Source organism: Monodelphis domestica, chromosome 1 (assembly GCF_027887165.1).
Source record: "Monodelphis domestica isolate mMonDom1 chromosome 1, mMonDom1.pri, whole genome shotgun sequence".
In the NCBI taxonomy this organism is placed as follows: domain Eukaryota; kingdom Metazoa; phylum Chordata; class Mammalia; order Didelphimorphia; family Didelphidae; genus Monodelphis; species Monodelphis domestica.
In genome coordinates this window covers 507,233,240-507,253,077 of record NC_077227.1, presented here as the reverse complement: position 1 = coordinate 507,253,077, position 19,838 = coordinate 507,233,240, and the positions used below count along the sequence as shown (strand labels likewise).

Genomic DNA, 19,838 nt, shown 5'->3' with positions numbered 1-19,838 from the left:
CGCTGAAATCTGCAGAAAATTAGAGGAAAGTCTACCAAATCTACAATGTCTTAGCATGATTTATACCTTCCCTGGGAGAGAGCCACCCACATGCATTCAGGCAAAACAAAGATGAGCTCTCCCCCATCCTTAGAAGGATGAATTACAAATTAAAGCCTGTTGTGGAAACTCTTCCCAGCCCTGTTCTGGTTTAAATTGGTTTAAAAAAGGGGGGGGGTGGCAATCAAGCTCTGTTGGTTCATCTTATGAAATTAACCACTGCAATTTTTTTGTAGCTGAAAAATTTTTAATGATTAAGAAAATAGTTTTCATGTGAGTGGCATCTTAAACCATTCTTGCGGCTTCTGATTCTTGGCTCCTCGACTAGGTTTGTAGAAGTAAGGTCTCTAGTCGAAGGGTGCTGGAGAAACAGACCGAGTTGGGGGATAACTTGGAATTTTTTCAGGCGAGTGGGAGTGGGAATTATCTTCCATTCATTAATCATGGAGAAAAGGATATTATTGTAGGTTTTATTTGACTAGAACAAGTGCTAGATCAGAGAGAGGATTATCTCCCTCAGACCCATAAGGGTCAATTTATCTAAGGTCAGGACAGAGGTTTGTGAACTGTCCATTTATCAAACTAAAAAACTACATTAGGGATCTTTTTCCACAGCGGGCAGCTGTGTACTCTGGGCACTGTTACAAGCCACGCATGCCTGGCCACCAGTGGAAAGTGAAATTTGTGTCTTCGTTATCTCGCTTTGCCCTCTCCCGCCTTTGTTTGATCTATATGCAATGCCTGGAATTGATTCCTTCCTCTGCCATCTCTCCCTTTGGGCCCAACTCAGATTCTCTCTGCTCCTGGAAAACAAAAATGTGCTTTACAGACACAGCAGGTCCCCAGAAGTCTTAGTTAAATAATGAAGGCTATTAAAGCTTAAAGCCTCACAAAGATTTTGGGGATACTCTGTATCATCCCATTTTATACTCACAACGACCCTAGGAGATAGATGTCATTATTATCCTCATTTTATAAAAGATAATGTACTTGAGGCCAAGGCAGGTGAAATAACTTGCCTAGTATCACACAGCCATAGGTGTCTGGGATAAGATTTAAAGTCAAGCCCTCTCGACTTCAAATATTCTATCTCTTACTGCCTCCTAGCTGCCCCAGATGTGAAATAAAGCATGTACCATCAGACCGCCCAATATGCCTATTTTGCTTAATCATACTTCTTTGTGAGAAGGAAGTTTTCATGCAGGGAAAAGAAAGGGGTTTTGAGGTATCCGAAAATTATATAACAAGATTTTTTTAAAGCATTCATAGAATGTGAGCACCTAAAGAAGGCAGAGCAGTCCACATTTGTCTTTGAATCCCTACTAACCATGTCTAGCAACAGAATGAACTCTTAATATATCTAGATATATGAATGAAAGACCTGCAAGGCCATCGTATTATAGAGTGGAAAAGCCATACAATAATAAGGGGATGGGGTACATTAGTCATGGAGTCATAAAGATTTAGATTCAGATGCTGCCTCAAATACTGACCAACTATGTGACCATAGGCAAGTCACTTAACTTTTCACTGCCTCATTTTTCTCATCTGTAAAATGGACTCAGTGACTTCTGAGGTCTCTTCCTTAGAAGGGTCCCTAAAAGTCTAAATTTATGATCTCATGATGCTACATATAAAGTTCAGAAAGTCACAACTTCTGAGCTTTAACTCCCTCATCTAGAAAATGGGGATAATAATACCTGCTCTACCTACTTCAAAGGACTGTTATTCATTCTGTAAAATACTATTGTTAGTAACATTGGTAATCATTATCTAGGGCTGGAAATAAAGCAGGTCTGAGAAATTGAATTGGGTGTGTGAACTGAGCCTAGGACTCAAATTAGGTTTACTTTTATTCATGGATAAAATCTATCTCGTTCACTGACTTTTTTTGTCATTATCTTCATCATCATCATCATCATCATAACTTGAGTTTCTCTAATGCTTTAATCTTTTCAGAGTACTTTCCTCACAACAATCCACAAGGGAAGAATTTCAGGTTTTACTATCCCTATTTTTCAGAGGAGGGAAATTGAGGCTCCCAGAGAGGGAACAGAAAGCCCAAATCCATGCTGCTGGTGAATTTCAGAGCGAGAACCTAAATCCAACTTTGGGTCTTCACCCAACACACATACCATGTGCTGTGGTTATTTTCCTCTGCCCCTTTTGGCAACAAGTTCTGGGCTAGAAAACACCAAGGAAGGGTTCTAGTGGATATGGGGACAGGGTATACTTACAAGGACATGCACTCATCCATAAGAAACTGTTTGAGGAAAGTATAATTGGTTTGCCTCTCTCTCCTGTGCAGGAGAGGTCTTAATCTTTTGTGTGTGTCAGGAGCCCCTTTAGAAGTCTGGGGAAGCTTATAGGTCTCTTCTCACCATCATGTTTTTAAATGCACAAAATAAAAGAAAATAAAGGTAATCAATTATGTTGAAATACAGTTTTCAAAATTCTTTAAAATTTGCTTTAAAAAACCCAAACAAGTTTATAGACACCAGTTTCAGAATTCCTGCTCTACTGCGTTAAAATGCCTTCAGACTTTTGTCCCAAATGAACTTTTTCAGGGCCACAAAAGTATTATTTTCTTCCTTTCTCTCTAAATACCTCTCTTCCTTCTCTCCATTCCCCTCCCCACCCTGCCACTTTTGGACTAGAAGGGGACAAGTTAAATGCAAAGCTCCCCCTGTATTTGTCTCCATGAAGTCTTTTGTTTAATGGGTATTCTCTGCAGATGCTTCTTTGCAGTCTTAGTATGTTAAGTCAAGTTTAACCACATATTTGGATAGGAGAAATCCCAGCTCTAAGGACTGAGAGCGAGAATAGGGAGAAGAGATCATTATAATCCCATTGGAATGCCAATATCACTGCATCCCATTTAATGCCTATGTCACCACATGTCATTTCACTTAGCTTCCTTCAAGACCCGGCTCAGATTGTACATCCTCAACTAGCCTTTTACGATTCCTGCCCCAGACCCCAGACCTCCTACCCTGTTCTTATTCTCTTCCTCCTTTAATTATATTGCATTTTCTCGTGTGTATAAATGTTGCATTCCCTAAGTAAAATATAAACTCCTTGAGGGCAGGAATTTTTTGTTTTGTTTTGTCTTGCCTTTGTATTATTTGGGAGTCCAACACAGTGCTTTGCTCCTCAGTAGGTCAGTAAATGACCAGGGTGCTGGACTTAGAATTGAGAAGACCTGAATTCAAATTCTGCCTTAGACACTTACTAGCTGGGTCTTCACTTCTTTCAAGCCTGAGTTACCTCTTCTATAAAATTAATAGGTTGGACTCAGCGACCTCTACCCTTCCCTCTCTAAATCTCTGATTTTCTGGTCCTAAAATACAGGGAATGACAGAAGGTAGCGGGATAGGTTGGTTAAGAGGGCTTTCTTTCCTGGAAAATTCTTTGACAGCTACATTCCTGGGAGGAACTGAGATGCCTGTAGCATTCCTGGGGAGCTCTAAACACCAAAGATGTCCTCTTTTCTGTCTGAAAAGCAGGATTCATATACTGGAACTTGTACAATGTTATCACCCGGATCCTGATGGGAAAGCAGATTCAGGCTGTGCTTGCACTGTGCAGATTAGAACCCACAAATTAACTTTTAGAAGGCAATGGGGGAAAGGCAAAGATCCAGATAACTGAAGACTCCACTTGTGTGTGTTTCCCCCCTCTTCTGTCTAACAGGATACCACTACATCTGTGAGGATTGGTCTGATGATGGAAGAGATGATCTTCAACCTTGCAGATACCCATCTGTTCTTTAATGACCTGGAGGTTGGTAGCTACTTATTCTATTCAATATTTGGGTATTTAATCACCTGCATCTGGTTTGGGGAAAGATGCTGCTTTTGGGGGGCCTCAGACTTTTGCCAGCGACCCCCAAGAAGACACTTAATGACAGCCAGAGATGGCTTATTGGAAACACACTTTGCCAGATTATCTCCCGGACTTCCTTGTTTCATTAATGGGTCTCTCCTGTGTGCAAGGCATTAATGTCAGTGGGCAGTCTGGCTAATCTAATAATAGCAACATCGTTCTTCCTCCTGAAATTTGCTGTTTAATAAGTTTATTAAACTAAATTAGTGCAGATCCTCCCAGTTCAGAAATAATTAGCTTTGGGCCAGGATGGAAGCTTTTAAAAACAAATTTTCTTTCTTTTCAACAGCCTATTCTATAGGCCAGCAACAAGGAACAAAAGGAGAAGAATGTTCATTTAAAGTATTAGTCAGAGGGTCTGTCTGACCTCTGAGCAATGCTGAAGGGTGATAGAGAAGAAAGGAAGAGAGGATTTTGAGATAAAGATGGAATAACACCCAGTAAAGGGCCTGGTTTCAAAAATCTTATGACTTTGTTGAGAATATGGATCATAGGTTTATAGATCCAGAGTTGAAAGGTATGTCAGAGGCCATCTAGTTAATCCTCTCATTTTACAGATAAGGAAACTGAGGCCCAATTTAAGTGACTTGCCCAAAGACCCAAAAGTAGTTTGGCTAAATTATTGTATCATATAGTTAAATTTTTTTAAAAAAGAAGAAGAGTCATGTGTTTGCATTGCCTGGTGTTTTATGTTTACAGAGTGCAGACATTCCTTCCACATTGTGGGGGCTAGGGGAATAGCACCCCCATAATCTGGAAAATCCATGTAAAATTGTTTGGCCTTCCCTTCATATCAGAGAAGTAGTCCGAATTTTTTTCTTTCCCTTTTATGACTTGTTTACAGTAAAAAAAAAAGTATATATTTATGGTATTAGAAAATAAAATATATTGGCATTATACAATATTATCCACATATTTTATGTATTTCTGAATTTTTAAACTTTTTCTGTTTCATCTGCCAGCTTTCATGTATTGTCTGTGGCTTCTGCAAAACTCCCACAAAATTCCCATTTAATTTCTCTTGCTGACCTGCAATATATTGAAACCATGATGGGGAAAGTCACGGTGGGGAAGGGATGCCTGTATTTTTATCTCATTTGATTCTCACAACTGCCTTATGAAGCACTCACACTGGATATTATTATAGGGTTTAAATGATTTGTCTGTAGTTGAACAACTAATAAATGTTGAAGACAGAATTTGAACGTTGGTCTCTTCTGATTCCATGTCCAATGTTCTTCCTGTCATAATGAGCAGAATGGAAAGTGTGAGGTTAATTACCTTGTTCAAGAAATATTTAGAGGGCAGCTGGGTAGCTCAGTGGATTGAGATCCAGGCCTAGAGTCTGGAGGTCCTGAGTTCAAATGTGGCCTCAGACACTTCCTAGCTTGGTGACCCTGGGCAAGTCACTTGACCCCCGTTGCCTAACCCTTATCACTCTTCTGCCTTGGAACCAATGCATAGTACTGATATTATACATAGTATTGATTCTAAGATGGAAGGTAAGAGTTTTTGTTTTGTTTTTTAAGAAATATTTATTAATTCTCCTCTCTGAGCAAGTCTCTTGTGTGGACTCAGTGTTACAGGGAAACCAAAAACGAGTGCTTTGTTCCCTAGGAGTTTGTGTTCTATTAGAAGAGACCCCGTAGGGCAACTTTGTGGCACAGTAGATAGAGAGGAAGATCTGAAGTCAGGAGGACCTGGATTCAAATCTGGCCTCAGACAACCCTAGCTAAGTGACCCTGGGCAAGTCCCTTAACCCTGTTTACCTAGCTCTTTCCCTTCAGTCTTAGTTAAAAAGTAAGGGTTTTTTTAAAAAAGAAGAAGAAAGCCCAGAATCAGGGAAGCCAGGTCTAAGACCCCAGCTGTGACCAGGAGAGTTCACAGGAGGGATAGCAATAAAGACAAAAGAATCCTGTGCTAACTAGAAATCCTGAATTCAAATCCTGCCTTAGGTAAGTTACCAACTTTGTAATCCTAGCCTCTCAGATTCTCAGCTTCCTCCTTCATCAGTTGGGATTAATAATATTCACAGTCACATTTCATGGGCTTTTGGGGAGGAAAGCACTTTATAAATGATTAGTTGTTGTTATTGCTAATATAATAAACATATGTATTCTGCTACATCATATAGGCTTATGGAGCTTACAGAATTATTTTGCATGAGTTTCCTTATCTGAAATTCTTTTACTTTAAACAAAGTGAGCCAAAACAGAGTGTACAAAGCATTATCTACAAGGAGAATAAGGTATTTGAGGGAGGAAGAGATTATTGTGGCTTAAAACAAAGGTGTCAAACTCAAATAATAATTATTCCTTCAAGCTAAATATTGACTTAGAAAACCACAAATTCACGTTGTGTTGTGTCATATTTTTATTTATTTTGTTAAACATTTCCCAGTTGCATTTTAATCTGATTCAATAACAAGGGAATTTTCCTGGTAGTGAGTTTGGGAAGACTTCTTGGAAGGAGAATAATTGGACCCAAATGCTGATAAGAGATAAGGTGACTTGCCAGGGAACAAGTAGGTAGCTCAATAGATTGAGAGCCAATTCTAGACATGAGAGTTTCTGGGTTCAAATCTGGCCTCAAATGCTCCCTAGCTGTGTGACCCTAGTCAAGTCACCTAATCCCCATTGCCCAGCCTTTACCCCTCTTCTGCCTTGGAGCCAATACCCAGTATTGATTCCAAGATGGAAGGTGAGGGTTTAAAAAAAAAATGACTTGCCCAGATCACACATAATGGTGTGAGTTCTGGGATTTGACTCCAAGCTGAGTCCTCTTTCTGTCCCATTCTCTGCCTTCCCATTCTAGAAAATGGATAGGAATTTGAGAGAACAGAGTAAAAAGGAAGCACCATTATACAGTGGCTATTACAATCCACTTTCAAATACCCACAAGGAAGGGGAAAATTTTTTTGTTTTTTTTTTAATTTGGTTAAGGAAAGGAAAGAACAGCAACAGAGAGGGTGCAGCAATTTGGACTTTGCTGTAACCTGTGCAGTGGGTACCGGACCTCGGGGAGGGGAGGAAGGGAAAGAAGAGCTACGGAAAAGCCTGGCCCTAGACAGAAGTTTCCCCTGAGACCAGTAAAGTGTGGAAGTTGGTGGCTTTTCAGCTTGGCCCATAAACCACAAGTTACAAATGTGGAAAAGCTATCTGTGTTTCTGGGAGATGAGAAAGGGTTCTTCATTCACTCTGGGGCCAAGTCATATGAGCTTGGAGCTCAGTGGGTGCCCATTTTCAACAGACACCATAGCAGATGCCAGAAACAGCATGAAAAGAATGGTTCCCACCCTGCCAGAGCGCCTCCCTGCCCTGACCCCGGATCCCCAGGCACGGGGAAGGCTCTTCAGTTTTTATTTAACCCTCAGAGCCAACCCTACCGCTGGCCTGAACCAATAGCCTCGCCTGCCTTGGAAACTGACCATTGCAAACGCCGGCGTTCAGTTCTGCCAGCCACCGGGCTGAGCGCCGTGGGGCAAGGTACTTCCCTTCTTGGAACCCATTTCCTCCACTAGAAAGTGAAGATATTATCCCTGACAGTCCCCACCTTCAATTTGCTGTGGCAGGATTTGCTGAGTGAGATCACATACAGAAAGCACTCTGTAAATGGCAAGCTGCTGCTGTGGTTATTCATAATAATAGCAATACTCATAGAGCACGCTTTGCAAAGTGCTATCATATACATGATCAGATTGGAGCTTCACAACCTTTATTTCCATTTTACGGGTATGGAAACTGAGTCTAGAAAGGAATTGACCCAGGGTCACACAGCTGGGAAGGGTCAGTGGCCAGATTTGAACCCAGAAACCCCCATGTCTAGGCTTGGCTCTCAATCCACCGAACCACCAGCTGCCCCCGCGCAGGTCACTCTTCCCAACATCATGGAAAGAGCTGATCTGGGACTCAGTTCTTGTCTCGGCTCTGCCCCAAACCTCTGTGACCCTGGCCCAGTCACTTCCCCGATTCCAGCTCCAATACTCTACCTACTACTCCAGTGAGCCCTCCAGCACGAGGCATTTATTAAGTTCCTACCTATTCTAAGTGGCTACAAAAATAAGAAAGAAAAGAGCCCCCGCTCCCAATGAGCCTATGGGAAAACAACATGTGTGCACACATGTGTGTGTTTGTGTGTGTGTTTTAATGAAAGGTAATTTCAGGAAGGTGCTTCTGGGTGAGGTCGCTCCTGAGCTGAGCCTCGCAGAAAGGTAGCGATTCCTCCCCTGAAGTCCTCCTCTAATGCCTTCTTGTGGCTCTGGAGGTGACCTGAGTTCTTAGAGGCTATGCCGGCAGAGAAGCAAGCTGCCGCAGGTTCAGACAAGCTAGGGAGGCTTTTGCCGCAGGCTGGGCAGCAGATTCTGTGCTGATCGCTCAAGGACCAACCCCCTAAATGTGGACGGGGTCATCAGAAAGCACCCCACGAAGAGCTTGGTGAAGGCAGCCACTGCACCCATGAAATTCTCGATCTTTTTGGAGTAGAGAAGAGAGCCCGGGAGTTTTATGTCTAGGTAGACACAGAAGGGACTTTGTAATTTCTTCCTTGGATGAATTTCATGAGCCCCAAAGAAACACCTTCTTAAAAAAGGTCCGGATTGGCATTTGGAGCTGTGCTGTGAAGCTTGCTTGTTTTTATTTTCTGAACTTAAAAAAAAATGTCCCCACTGCCAAGGGGCCCTTGGGGTATCTACACAGAATTGAAACCGCATAATGTTATTTAGAAGTTAAAACATACACAACGAAAAACACATTTTTTTTAAAAGGCCCAACAGCCCACAGCCAGCGCCATGTAGCCCCCCGTTGGAATTCAGACTGGAGCCACATGTAGCTTCTCCTTACACACTAGCCCAGGAAGAGGAGTTTAAATCAAGACCATACTCATGGCTGTGGACACGGGTGACGGCAGTGTGCACAGTGCAAAGAGACCGGACTCAGAGTCCAGAGTTCTGGCCAAAATCTGCCACTGATTATATATGGGTCAATCCCTTCCCCACCTTGGGCTTTGTTTCCCCATCAGGAAAATTAGCTAGTTGGATTAGATGACCTGTGATAGCTCTTCCAGCTCTTCTAGTCTGTGATCTGGGCAACTGTTTGGGGGCATCTCATTATTGCTCTCGTCTCTAAGCATCGCCCAGTGAACAAGGCAGTCAACAAGCATTTTATTAAGCGTGTATGTGCCAGGCACAGTGCTAAGCCACAAGAAGCCGTGCCCCCACCCCAAATAACTTAAGGGTCAGAGGGAAACAGTAGGAGAAGGTAAAGTGCCCCAATCAAGTGCAGCTGGGGAAGTGGGGGAGGCACGTTAGACTGGGAGAGGAAAGTGGAGCCTCAGGGATGGGGTCAGCAAGTTGAAGAGGGAGGAGGTGAGGCAGAGAGAGAAGGTAACAAGCAGGGAGTGTGGTCCCGTGGCAGGAGGAGGGATTTCCAAGAGGGACAAGCTTGCCCTCCTGTTGGTTGCCCCCTGGGGTAGAATCTGCCCTAATAATGTCCTTGGCAGCTGGGAATATTCTCCTTTTCTTTCTCCTGGTCTTGAATAGCTGGAGAAAACGAGAAAAAATAACTTCTCCAGACTTTGTAAGGATGGTGTCTGTTTCAGTTTTGCTACTGGGGTTGGGAACAAAGAAGTGCCAGAAAAGATGAAGGAATTTAAGCCCCAGATCATTGTCCTGACTCAGCTGTTCAGTGACTGAATGTCCTGGGACAGGAGAAAAGTGAAAATCACTTTTAGGAATATCACTTTCTTTTGTTTGGCTGGCAGATTTATTCATTTCAGTTCATTCCTTCCTGCCCTCAAGTCCTCCAATGCCTGCCTCCTCCTTCATGGCATAAAGACAGTTCTGGCTCTGGCATGTTTGTTTGTTTGTTTAAACTCTTACTTTCTGTCTTAGTAACAACTCTAAGGCAAAAGGGCAAGGGCTAGGCAATGGAGGTTAAGTGACTTGTCCAGGGACACACAGTTAAAGGGGGATGTCTGAGGCCAAATTTGAACTCGGGACCTCCCGTCTTCAGGCTTGGCACTCTGTCTACCGTGCCACCTAGCTATCCCTCTCTAGCTGGAGAATCCTTCCCTGTGAGTCTGCCAATAGATGAGGACTGTTGCCTGAGGACAAGCATTTCTAAATTAAGGGAAATTAATTAAGCAGAAGTCTGACCATCCAGGAGTGAAATGTTAATGACTGTGGCAACTCCCAAAGGCTGTCTGCTAAGTGTAGAAGAGCTATGCTCTGTCCCAGTGGTGGTGCCCAATCACAGAATTGAATTATGATTGATTGTTCATAGATACTCTCCAGCAGGGGTTCTTAACCTGGAGTCTATGAACATTTATTTTAATATCTTGATGACTATATTGAGAGTAACTTTCAACATAAACTGATTTCCTTTGTAATCCTACGTATTTCATATTATGCATTTAGGAGCATTATTCTGAGAAGCACCAGACAAGATCTAGACTGCCAGAAAAGGTTAAGAACCCCTGGCCTAGAATGAGAGTGTATCCGAAGGGAGAAGAGGTTACTAAATAGACTAGACTAGACCAGAGGAGATTATGAGAGCCAAGTAGGACCTTGGACTGTCATCTGCTCTTCCCCACTCTCTATAGTTTAAAGATGGAAAAACTGAAGCTCTGGACTTCACTGACCAGTAACTGGTGGAGCCAGGACTTGAGCCTAGATCTCAATAGCAGTCACGTGGACTTAGCACACACCTCTGGTTAGAATTCAGGAGCTCCCGTATCTCATGATAGCAGTGGAATAACCTATATTGAAGTCCCTCTTTACCATCTCAGGGAGAGGGGAGAAAAGGGAGGGAGAAAAAGAATCTGGATCACAAAATGTCTGATAACAATTGTCATTGTAACATGTAATTGAAAAAAATAAAAGTTACTTTAAAAGGGAGGGTGGGAAAGCTAAGTGGCTCAGTGGATAGAGAGCCAGGTCTGGAGACAGGAGATTCTGGGTTCAAATTTGACCCCAGATACTCCCTAGCTATGTGACTCTGGGCAAATCACTTAACCCCCATTGCCCAGCCCTTTCTGCTCTTGTACCTTGGAACCAATATTTCAGTATCAATAAAGGTTTAAAAAAAATTCAGGAGCTCCATTTTCTGGGCTTACAATCTCTCCATTGGACCTTGCTGTTTCTAGAAAAGGTAACCACCAAATTAGCCCCCTGACCTGGCAAGCACCATTAAAGTGGGAAACAACTTCATTGAACTATCTTTAAAAAAAAAAAATTCTGTAAGACCAACTGTTTCTGCAAGGGAGAGAAACCAGAGCTCTTAGCAACTGGGAAATGTCTCCAGATTGAGCAAAGCATTTTGTCTTCCTTGGTATAGAAGTTTGTTGGGTTTTTTTTTTTTCATGTATTTCATTAGGAACGGGAAGAAAGACAAGTCTGGACTGATTTCCCTTCTGAACTTCTATGGATGAGAGAGACAGTAGCACCATCAAGTGGTACAGTAACTGTATCCAGAGGAAAGCTTAGCAGCCACTTTTGTGCTTGACTGTTGATGACTCCCAGAGTTGGAGTTTGTATGGCACAGAGGAGAGCACAGGATTTAGAGTCAGAGGTCTTAGGTTCAAATCCTGACTCTGCCTGCCACTTACCTACCTGTGTGACCCTGGGCCATTCACATAACCTATCTGGGTCCTCCGTTTCTTCTCCTACAAATTGAGCAGGGTTTTGACCTTCCTTCCAACTCTAAATCTCTGATCCTCTGAATACGGTGGAAAGAGAAGAAACAAGAAAATTGAACTCTAGTCCCATTTCTGCCACTAGTACACTATGTGACCTTGGAGAATTCATTTCTTCTCTCTAGCTGTAACTCCAAGTAAGATCTCAACATTCAAGCATTCTAAGGCAGCCGGAATTGGGGAGGGAGGGGAGGAGAGGGGTTGTTTGTTTAGATACCAAATTTCAAGAAAAGCACTGAGTCCTGAAGAGTGGGAAAAGTGAGAATGAGTCTCTGGCTTTGGAACATTAATGATCCATTGCTATGACCACCACTGCTTTCTAAAGGTCTGCCATTAATGTTCCTGGCCAATCTAAGCCTGCCTTGTTCTGTTTTTATTAAAACTTTGGTTGAATTAGTGTAGATGCTTTGCCTCCAGATGGATCTTCTCTACTGGTGCATACACCCCTTCTTGGTATGTTTTTAAAGAAAACAAGTCTTGCAGATGGCATCTGGCAGGATTCTAGAGAGACTAGCAGGAAAAAGGAGAGGATGAATGACCCCATGTTCCGTCTGGAGCTTTCAAGCTGTAATCTAGAAGCTAGCAGGACTATTGGGTGAAAGATGCCTAGTCAGGGGACTCAGAGCTCAAAGGCACCTTAAAGAGTACCTATTTGCCCTGCTCTTTTTTCAGATGAGAACACTGAGGCCCAGAGAGGGGATGTGATTGCCTAATGTCACAAAGATAGTAACCACAATTTGAACCCAGGTCCTTTGATCCAGTCTTTGCTTCATCCTGCTTTATACTGCCCTAATCTCCTAGGAATGTTAGTGAGGGAGGGGGTTTGGGAAAGTGGGAATGATAAGAAGTGACTGTTTTAAATCCTAAATCATGACAGTCAGAGCATAGGAGAGATTAACTCATTAACTCCTCAACTAACCCATGGGGATAGGAGACCCTCAGGTCCTCTTCATCCTGATAGTGATCTATTTCTCTCTGGCCCTACTCTGTTCCCATCCCTGGTTTCCCTGACTTTAGATTTAGGCCCCTGATGACAGGGCCTTACTGAATGCCTCCTTTTGGCTTGGGAACATATTTCTGGCCCATGTCCTTGACCTCAAACCTTTTCACTCCTTCTCAGTCTCTCTAGATCTTAACTTCCATCTTCCAACCCCAGGCTGGTCTCTTAATTGACATAAATGTAATCCTAAAGGAAATCATCATTTTGCCTCCATTTATAGTTGTTTGGTTTTTTTAAATGACCAGTGGGGTAGTATATGCTTTTTGCCTCTAAATGCCTCCAGACACTGACAGTCCCTTTTGCTGGATGATTTGCCTTGGTGTTTTTGACTCTGACTTTTTTTTTTAACCCTTACCTTCCACTTTGGAATCAATACTGTATATTGGTTCCAAGGCAGAAACGAGTGGTAAGGGCTAGGCAATGGGGGTTAAGTGACTTGCCCAGGGTCACACAGCTGGGAAGTGTCTGAGGCCAGATTTGAACCTAGAACCTTTCATCTCTAGGCCTGGCTTTCTGTCTGCTGAGCCACCCAGCTGCCCCTCAGAATTGTTTTTAATTATTAGCTCTACATCACTAAACCAGGGCAGCTGAACCATGTCACTGATAGGGATATAGAGCAAATATTTAGAAAAGACTTTAAAATACCTAAAAGGGGGAACGCTCATGAATTAAAATACTGTCACAAAAATTAGGTATGTAAGATTATTTGGAGCTAATGGAGTTAGTCATAAAAGGCTTCATGGAAGAGATGAACTTTGAAGCAAAAGGAAATGTGGCTAGACAAACTTGAACAGGACAGAAAAGTAGAACCTTGAGTTTTGGGGCAGAGAGGTCAAGGAACCCATTCGGAGGAAGCCAAGTTGCTAATACTGGCTCAAATATTCCCTTTCAGCACTCCATTCTGTGGTGGAGGGAAGGCTGGTATGGGGAGGGAGGTGGCTGAAATCAGGTTAGGACACAGCTATTTTCCTGATGCCGGGTCTGATTGCTAAATGTCTAATTTACAGTTTGTAGAAGCTGTTGGAGAGAATACTATTTCACACATGTCAGTGCTAGTCTGCTTACAAAGAGCTCCTGCCTGGCTGGCAATTTATCCAGTGGTGGGTGGGTAAAGCATCTTTATCACTCTTTAGAAAAGTTAAACATTCTGACAGTGCAAAAAAGAGTGTTAGCACTTTCCTCCTAGAGAATGTGTTATCCAACTAGTCTAGAGGAAGCACTCAACAAGCCCATTTGAAAAATGTATCCCACAGGAAAAATGAAGGCAGACTGGCTTGCCCAGCCCTTAAAGAGAATCATTTTCCAGAAGCAGATTTGTCAACAATATTCTTTTTTTTTTAAGTGGTAGTAATCAAGCCTGGAGCAAAAGGTAGCTGGATTAATGGCCTCAAGTGACTACTCAGGAAAGAGTTGGCACCTGCTCAGCCCCAGATTTGGCATTTTGATCTGTGGCCAATGATTTAGCAGGTAGAAAATGGCAGGATTACTGTTGTCATTGATTACAGGTCAAGCGAAGACACCACCAGAAGTCAGCCCCAAGAACCCTTGAGATCTCTACACTATTGGGCAAAGACATGCTATTTGGGTTCCACTTGAGTAAGTCACTTCCCTCCAGGAGTCTCAGTTTCCTCTCCTGTGAAATTAGAGAGACAGAGTATATGCCCTGTTGGGTTCCTTCCAGATCTGAGATGCTAAATCACTGCCTAACTCAGCTATTCTGATTTTAGCATCATAAGATTTAGAGCTAAAAGATCTTAAAGGTCATCTAGTCCGGTTCCCTAATTTTATAGACGAGCCTTTCTCACCCTCAGAGAGTGGATATAAAATGCATAAGGTCACATGAGATGCCAGTGACGGGACTTGAATTCATACTTGGTCATCTGACTACAAATCTCTGCTCTCTCTGCCCTACTGTGCTGTATCCTAGAAGCATCTATGAGGTTTGAAGCCAGCTATTTATTTTCTGGCAGTGAAAGTTATCCCCTATCAAGGCACACTCACAAATTTCCCCCAAACAGTCACTCAAACATTTAGTAAGCTTTTTCTGTGTGTTCACCCCAAGGCTACCATCTGGGGGAGAGTCAGGAATATAATAATGACTGACATTTATATAGTGCTTTCACGTTTGCAAAGTATCTTTACACCCCTCACTTGATCCTTATAACAGCCCTAAGAGACAGATAGTTCAAATATTATTGTTCCCATTTTAGAGGTGAGGAAAGTGGGGCTCAAAAAGATTGAAAGGATTTCCCCAAGATCACACAACTAATTATTAGTGGCAAGGTCAGCACATTGCACATACCCTAAAATAGCTTATGTTCTAGTTGGAGAAAAAAAGCCAACATATGTAGAATACTTAAAAGTTCAGTACTATAGACAGATAAGGACTAAATAGTATACAGTGGACTACAAGTGGGGAGGGGATTGTAAGCCTAGAATAGTCAGGAAGAACTATTGAAGACAGTTGGACTTGATTTGGGGAAATTATTCCAAAAATCTCTTCCTTGGCTAGTTCTCTGTATGTGTTGTCTCCCCTATTTGAGTATAAGCTCCTTGAAGGTGGGGACTTCCCTATTTTTATATTTGTGAAGTCCCTGGTGCAGATTAATGACTTTAATAAATGCTTTCTTCATTCATTCAAAGAAAGGTTAGTCAGAGACCTAACTAAGCAAAGTCACTCCAAGGACTTATAAAGATGAAAACAAAAAAGAAACAGCACACAGGATAAAATGGAAAAGATCTGCAAAAGATTTTCATAATGAACTGTTTTCACCATTAAGAAAAAAGTAGAGATACCCCATTTGGACCCTGACTTCACAGACTTAAGAGATAGGAGGAAGAAAACAAAGGCAAGAAAAGGAGCCAGATTAGACCAAATATACATAGAAAATTGGGCTGGAGGTGACAAAGTTGTAAAGATGTGCAAAGATCAGTTCACAAAGTATTTTTAACCTTTTCCTTTCGTCTTAGATTCAATATGAAGTATCTATTCCAAGGCAGAAGAGTAGTAAGGGCTAGGCAATTGGGATTAAGTATCACACACATCATGAGATATCAGTTACAGGACTTAAATTCAAACTAGGTCTTCTCAAATCCAGGACTCTTCTCTCTGCCCTACTGGGAAATGTTTGAGGTCAAATTTGAACCCAGGACTTCTTGACCCCAGGCCTGACTCTCTAGCACTGAGATGGTGTTTGACACAGCTCAGATCTCATCATAGAATGTTAAGATATTGTCCTTTGAATGTTTGCATCCAACTAAAAAGTTTGTATGGTGCTCACATGAACCAAAAAATGTGTCTCAGTTCAGGCTAAGACAGCATCGGGTGATGAAAAGAATTGGAGTCAGAGGACCTTCTTCACAATATTCCACTTTGTAGGCTCTGCATTCAAGGCAAGCTGGACTACTAGTTCTCCAAATTAATCCGCTACCTTCTACCTCCCTGCTTCAACACAGACCTGGAATGGATTTCTGACTCACTTGTGCTACTCAGATCTCCCTTCTTCCTGGAGGAAGTTTCTGAGGTCCCTCTGTTCCTCCTTCTGTCCTGAGGTCCTTCCCAGCTCTAATAGTCAGTGTTCTAAGATTCCTTCTCGCTAAACACTCGATAGTCGAATGTCCTGGTGTAATTGGGAGCCCTGGTGACCACTTCAGCAGAGAGGATAAAAACACTCCTGGGCTATCTCCTAGAACATGGAGCTGAGCTCAGATGGACACTCCTCTGTATCTCTTCCTTCCCATTATTACCCCCTCCGTTTGCTCGGGTCTGCAAAGCCAGTTTCTGTGAAAATGAAAAATTGGTCTGGTTTCCCAAGTAGTAAAACCCAGTCCTGTCGCTTTCGCTCTGCCTCGCTTCTCGGGGTGGCTTAGCTGGTAATGTGATAGGGTCGGCCAGTGGACTATGAGGTAGTGTCTCACAAAGTGTCACGGTATTTTATTAAGTCAGAAATGTGATAGCTACTGTTGTCACACTTTAGCGCCCAGAACAATTCCCTCACAAATGAGAAAAGCAGTCTTCCACAGATGCCTTTCCCTTTACATCACACACGGCTCAGCATAGCCGCTGAAGTTAAGCAGGCTGGGACGATATTATCCCAGTGTGGCTTTCTAAGCTTGCAACTGCTATGGGGGAGTGTTTTTGTAATTTCAGACAGGGTGATGTGCTGAAGGGAAATCTGCTATTAATTTTATTTTCAGCAAAGCCAGGGTCTGTAAAATCAGTGTTGGTTTTAAAATACTATTTTCAATAACATAGCAAGAGACTGGGGACTGAGACTCAACTTACCACTGTCGTTTTCTGTGGATCAATTAAATAACTAAACTGTGGATCAATTAAATAACAGTACCTTGTCCCCTCCCCGGGAGGCTGGCCCTCTTCCAGCTTTGCTTCTGGTCTCCTAAGAGCTGGACCAAGTTGGAGATCTCAACCAGTAATGTCAAGGGTAGTAAGGGAGCTTCAGGATAGACCTGGGAGAGGAGAGAGCATCCAACCCTATCCAGTCCCATTCTGGAGTGGACCCAAACTGGCCTATAGTTTACCTGGTCACTCGAGGCCCCTTCTGGAATAACCAAGTAGAGTTGCCCTAAAGTAGAACCCTGGTTCCCCCCCTCTCCTGCATCCCCACCAGGATGCATTGGGATCTTCTCATAGTAGGACTTTAATGGTCATTAGTGTTGGGAAAAGGCAAGTTGTAGAAGATGAAGAGTTCTAGATTAAGAATCTAGAGGCCTGGGGTTCTTGTAGCAGTTCTGTGCAACCTTGGACAAACCACTTCGCCTCTGGCTTTAGAGTCCTCATCTCTAAAATGGAAATGTTGGCCTGGGTGATCTCTAGGACTTAAAAGATGTGTAACTCTTACTTTTATTTTTTTAAAAACTGAAGTGTGGCTATAAGGTTACAAGAGTGGCTTTCCTAGTAAATTGGTTCTTAAAGGCCGTTTTACAGATGCCATGAATTATCTGGTGCAGTCTGGTCGAATGAATGCATAGTCTCCCAGTATGACCCACTGATCAGTAAACTACACTCGATTAAATGGCCGAGTTCTAGTGTGCCCGTTTTAAATTTAGTTTTATCCCTTTATAGTTGGTCATACTTTGTACTTATTGATTGACAAAGTATAGAGTGAGAAGAAAATTATACACTTAGTCTCTTTGGGCAGAAAAATTTGTAATTTAGTAAAAAAAATCACTGATGTAAATCTTTTTTCACAAGATATTGACTTTAGACCCAGAAGCTGAGATATCATCTAGAGCAGTGGTTCTCAACCTTTCTAATGCCGTGACCCCGCAGTACAGTTCCTCATGTTGCCGTGACCCCAAACCAAAACATTATTTTGGTGGCTACTTCAAAACTGTAATTTTGCTACAGTTATGATTCGGAATGCAAATACCTGATATGCATTATGTATTCTCATTGCTACACATTGAAAGGTCGAGAACACTGATCTAGACCAATCTTGTTATTTTACAGATGAAGAAGCTAAGGTTTTGAGTGATTAAGTGACTTTTCCCAGTCTCACGCCAAGTTCAGAGATGACATAGCCATAATTTGAACCCAGGTCTTTTGACTTCAGATCCATAAAATTTTAAGAATTCCTGAGAAAACACATATTTTCCCATCTGGCAGGTGAAGGACAAAAGAGGAGAGTGTCTAGAATTCCTTTTTTTTTTGGTTTGTTTTTACCATTTTCATCAAAAACTATAATGTCATAGTGGAAGAGGGGAATAAGGTTCAGTGCATTTTTTGAGGTAAAAGCATTCTTTGCACAAAGAAGGAATTTGCAGATAAGATCTAAAGCACATAGTTGCTTCAGGCCTTGCCCATCTGCTCAGTTACCATTTCCTCTCACTCTTTGTTTCCCTGATGAATGTAAGTGGTATTGATGGGCTGGAGTGCAACATGGGAATCGTGGTGTTCTGATGCCAAACTGGCACCTGCCCAAAGAGCCTCAGCATTGTCTGGGCATCCACAATATTAAAAAGTCAGAGCGCATGGGAGAGGTGCTATTGAGCAGGATAGATATGGAAGGACTTCATTTGGAAAGTCGTCTCTTGGATTTAAAAGCAAGCATAACATGGAAGAAAGAATGCCGGTCTTAGGAGTCAAGAGATAACGGTTCTTAGGGGCAGCTAGGTAGATCAGTGGAAAGAGAGCCAGGCCTAAAGATGAAAGGTCTCCAGTTCAAATCTGGCTTCAGACACTTCCTAGCTGTGTGACCCTGGACAGGTCACTTAACCTCCATTGCCTACACTTTACCATTCTTCTGCCTTGGAACCATTACTTAGTAGTGATTCTAACACAGAAGGTAAGGTTAAAAGGAAGAGAGAAAGGTTCTTGACCAAGTCACTTAGACCACTTCTGAGTTCCTGTGGATTTCCTCATCCATCAAATAGAGATGTCCAGACACGTTACTTAATTCACAAGGCTACTGCAAGCACCAAATGAGGCGGTTTGCAACTTTTACAGCAGGATAGACATGTGAATAATTATTTGTTAATCCAAGAAAAACAAACAAAGTCAACCTATTTCCCTTCTAGCTCCGTGTTTCTGTGATTATGTGATTTCTAGAAAGTGTCAGACAAAATGGCATAGTTATAAAAAGTACTAGATTTGGAGACAGAGGACCTGGCTTCAAATTCTGCCTCTTCCACTTGGTATTTTGGTGTGAATTTATGAGATTCGCTGAACATTTCTGGACCTTTGTTTCCTCCCCTGTAAAATGAAGAGAATGGACTGAGTGGCCTCTAAGGCCCCTTCCAGGTTTAAATCTATGATCCTATGATGTATCCCACCCTGCAACTTTATAAAGGTGTCCTAGAGTCATACCTGCAGCCCACCAATCCCAGGAGGGTGCTGCGCCAGTGAAATCCCAGGCAACATGAAGTAAGCAGGGACAAAATTAACGACACCGGGGGCCAGCCCTGGAAGGTCTAAGAGTATTAGACTAAGAGACCATTGGATGCCACTGCTGTGTTGGCATCAGTGACACCTAAGATAGTCCTGGTGTATCCTCTGGTGCTTCAGTAAGGTCGAATATCCCAGGTAAGTACTTCAGGAGGAAACACGGGGTCAGTGGCTGGAGTTCCAAACCAAGAACTGGAGGTCAATATTTTGGTTCCAACTCTGACACCAACAGGCGAGTCATTTCTGCTTTCTGGGCCTCGGTTTCCCCTTCTGTAAAATGAGGGGTCTGGACTAAAATGACCTATTAACTTGCTTCTAGCT

At 42.5% G+C, this 19,838-nt stretch overlaps 1 protein-coding gene across 1 annotated transcript in view; it reads left to right on the top strand.

Annotated features, from left to right (window-relative positions):
• The window catches only part of EYA2 (EYA transcriptional coactivator and phosphatase 2), a 264,430-nt gene that overhangs the window by 213,645 nt on the left and 30,947 nt on the right, over nucleotides 1-19,838 (top strand). The window contains exon 10 of the mRNA XM_007475803.3: nucleotides 3,733-3,822. Within this exon, the coding sequence (XP_007475865.1) occupies nucleotides 3,733-3,822 (90 nt within the window). The remainder of the gene's footprint in view (nucleotides 1-3,732; nucleotides 3,823-19,838) is intronic.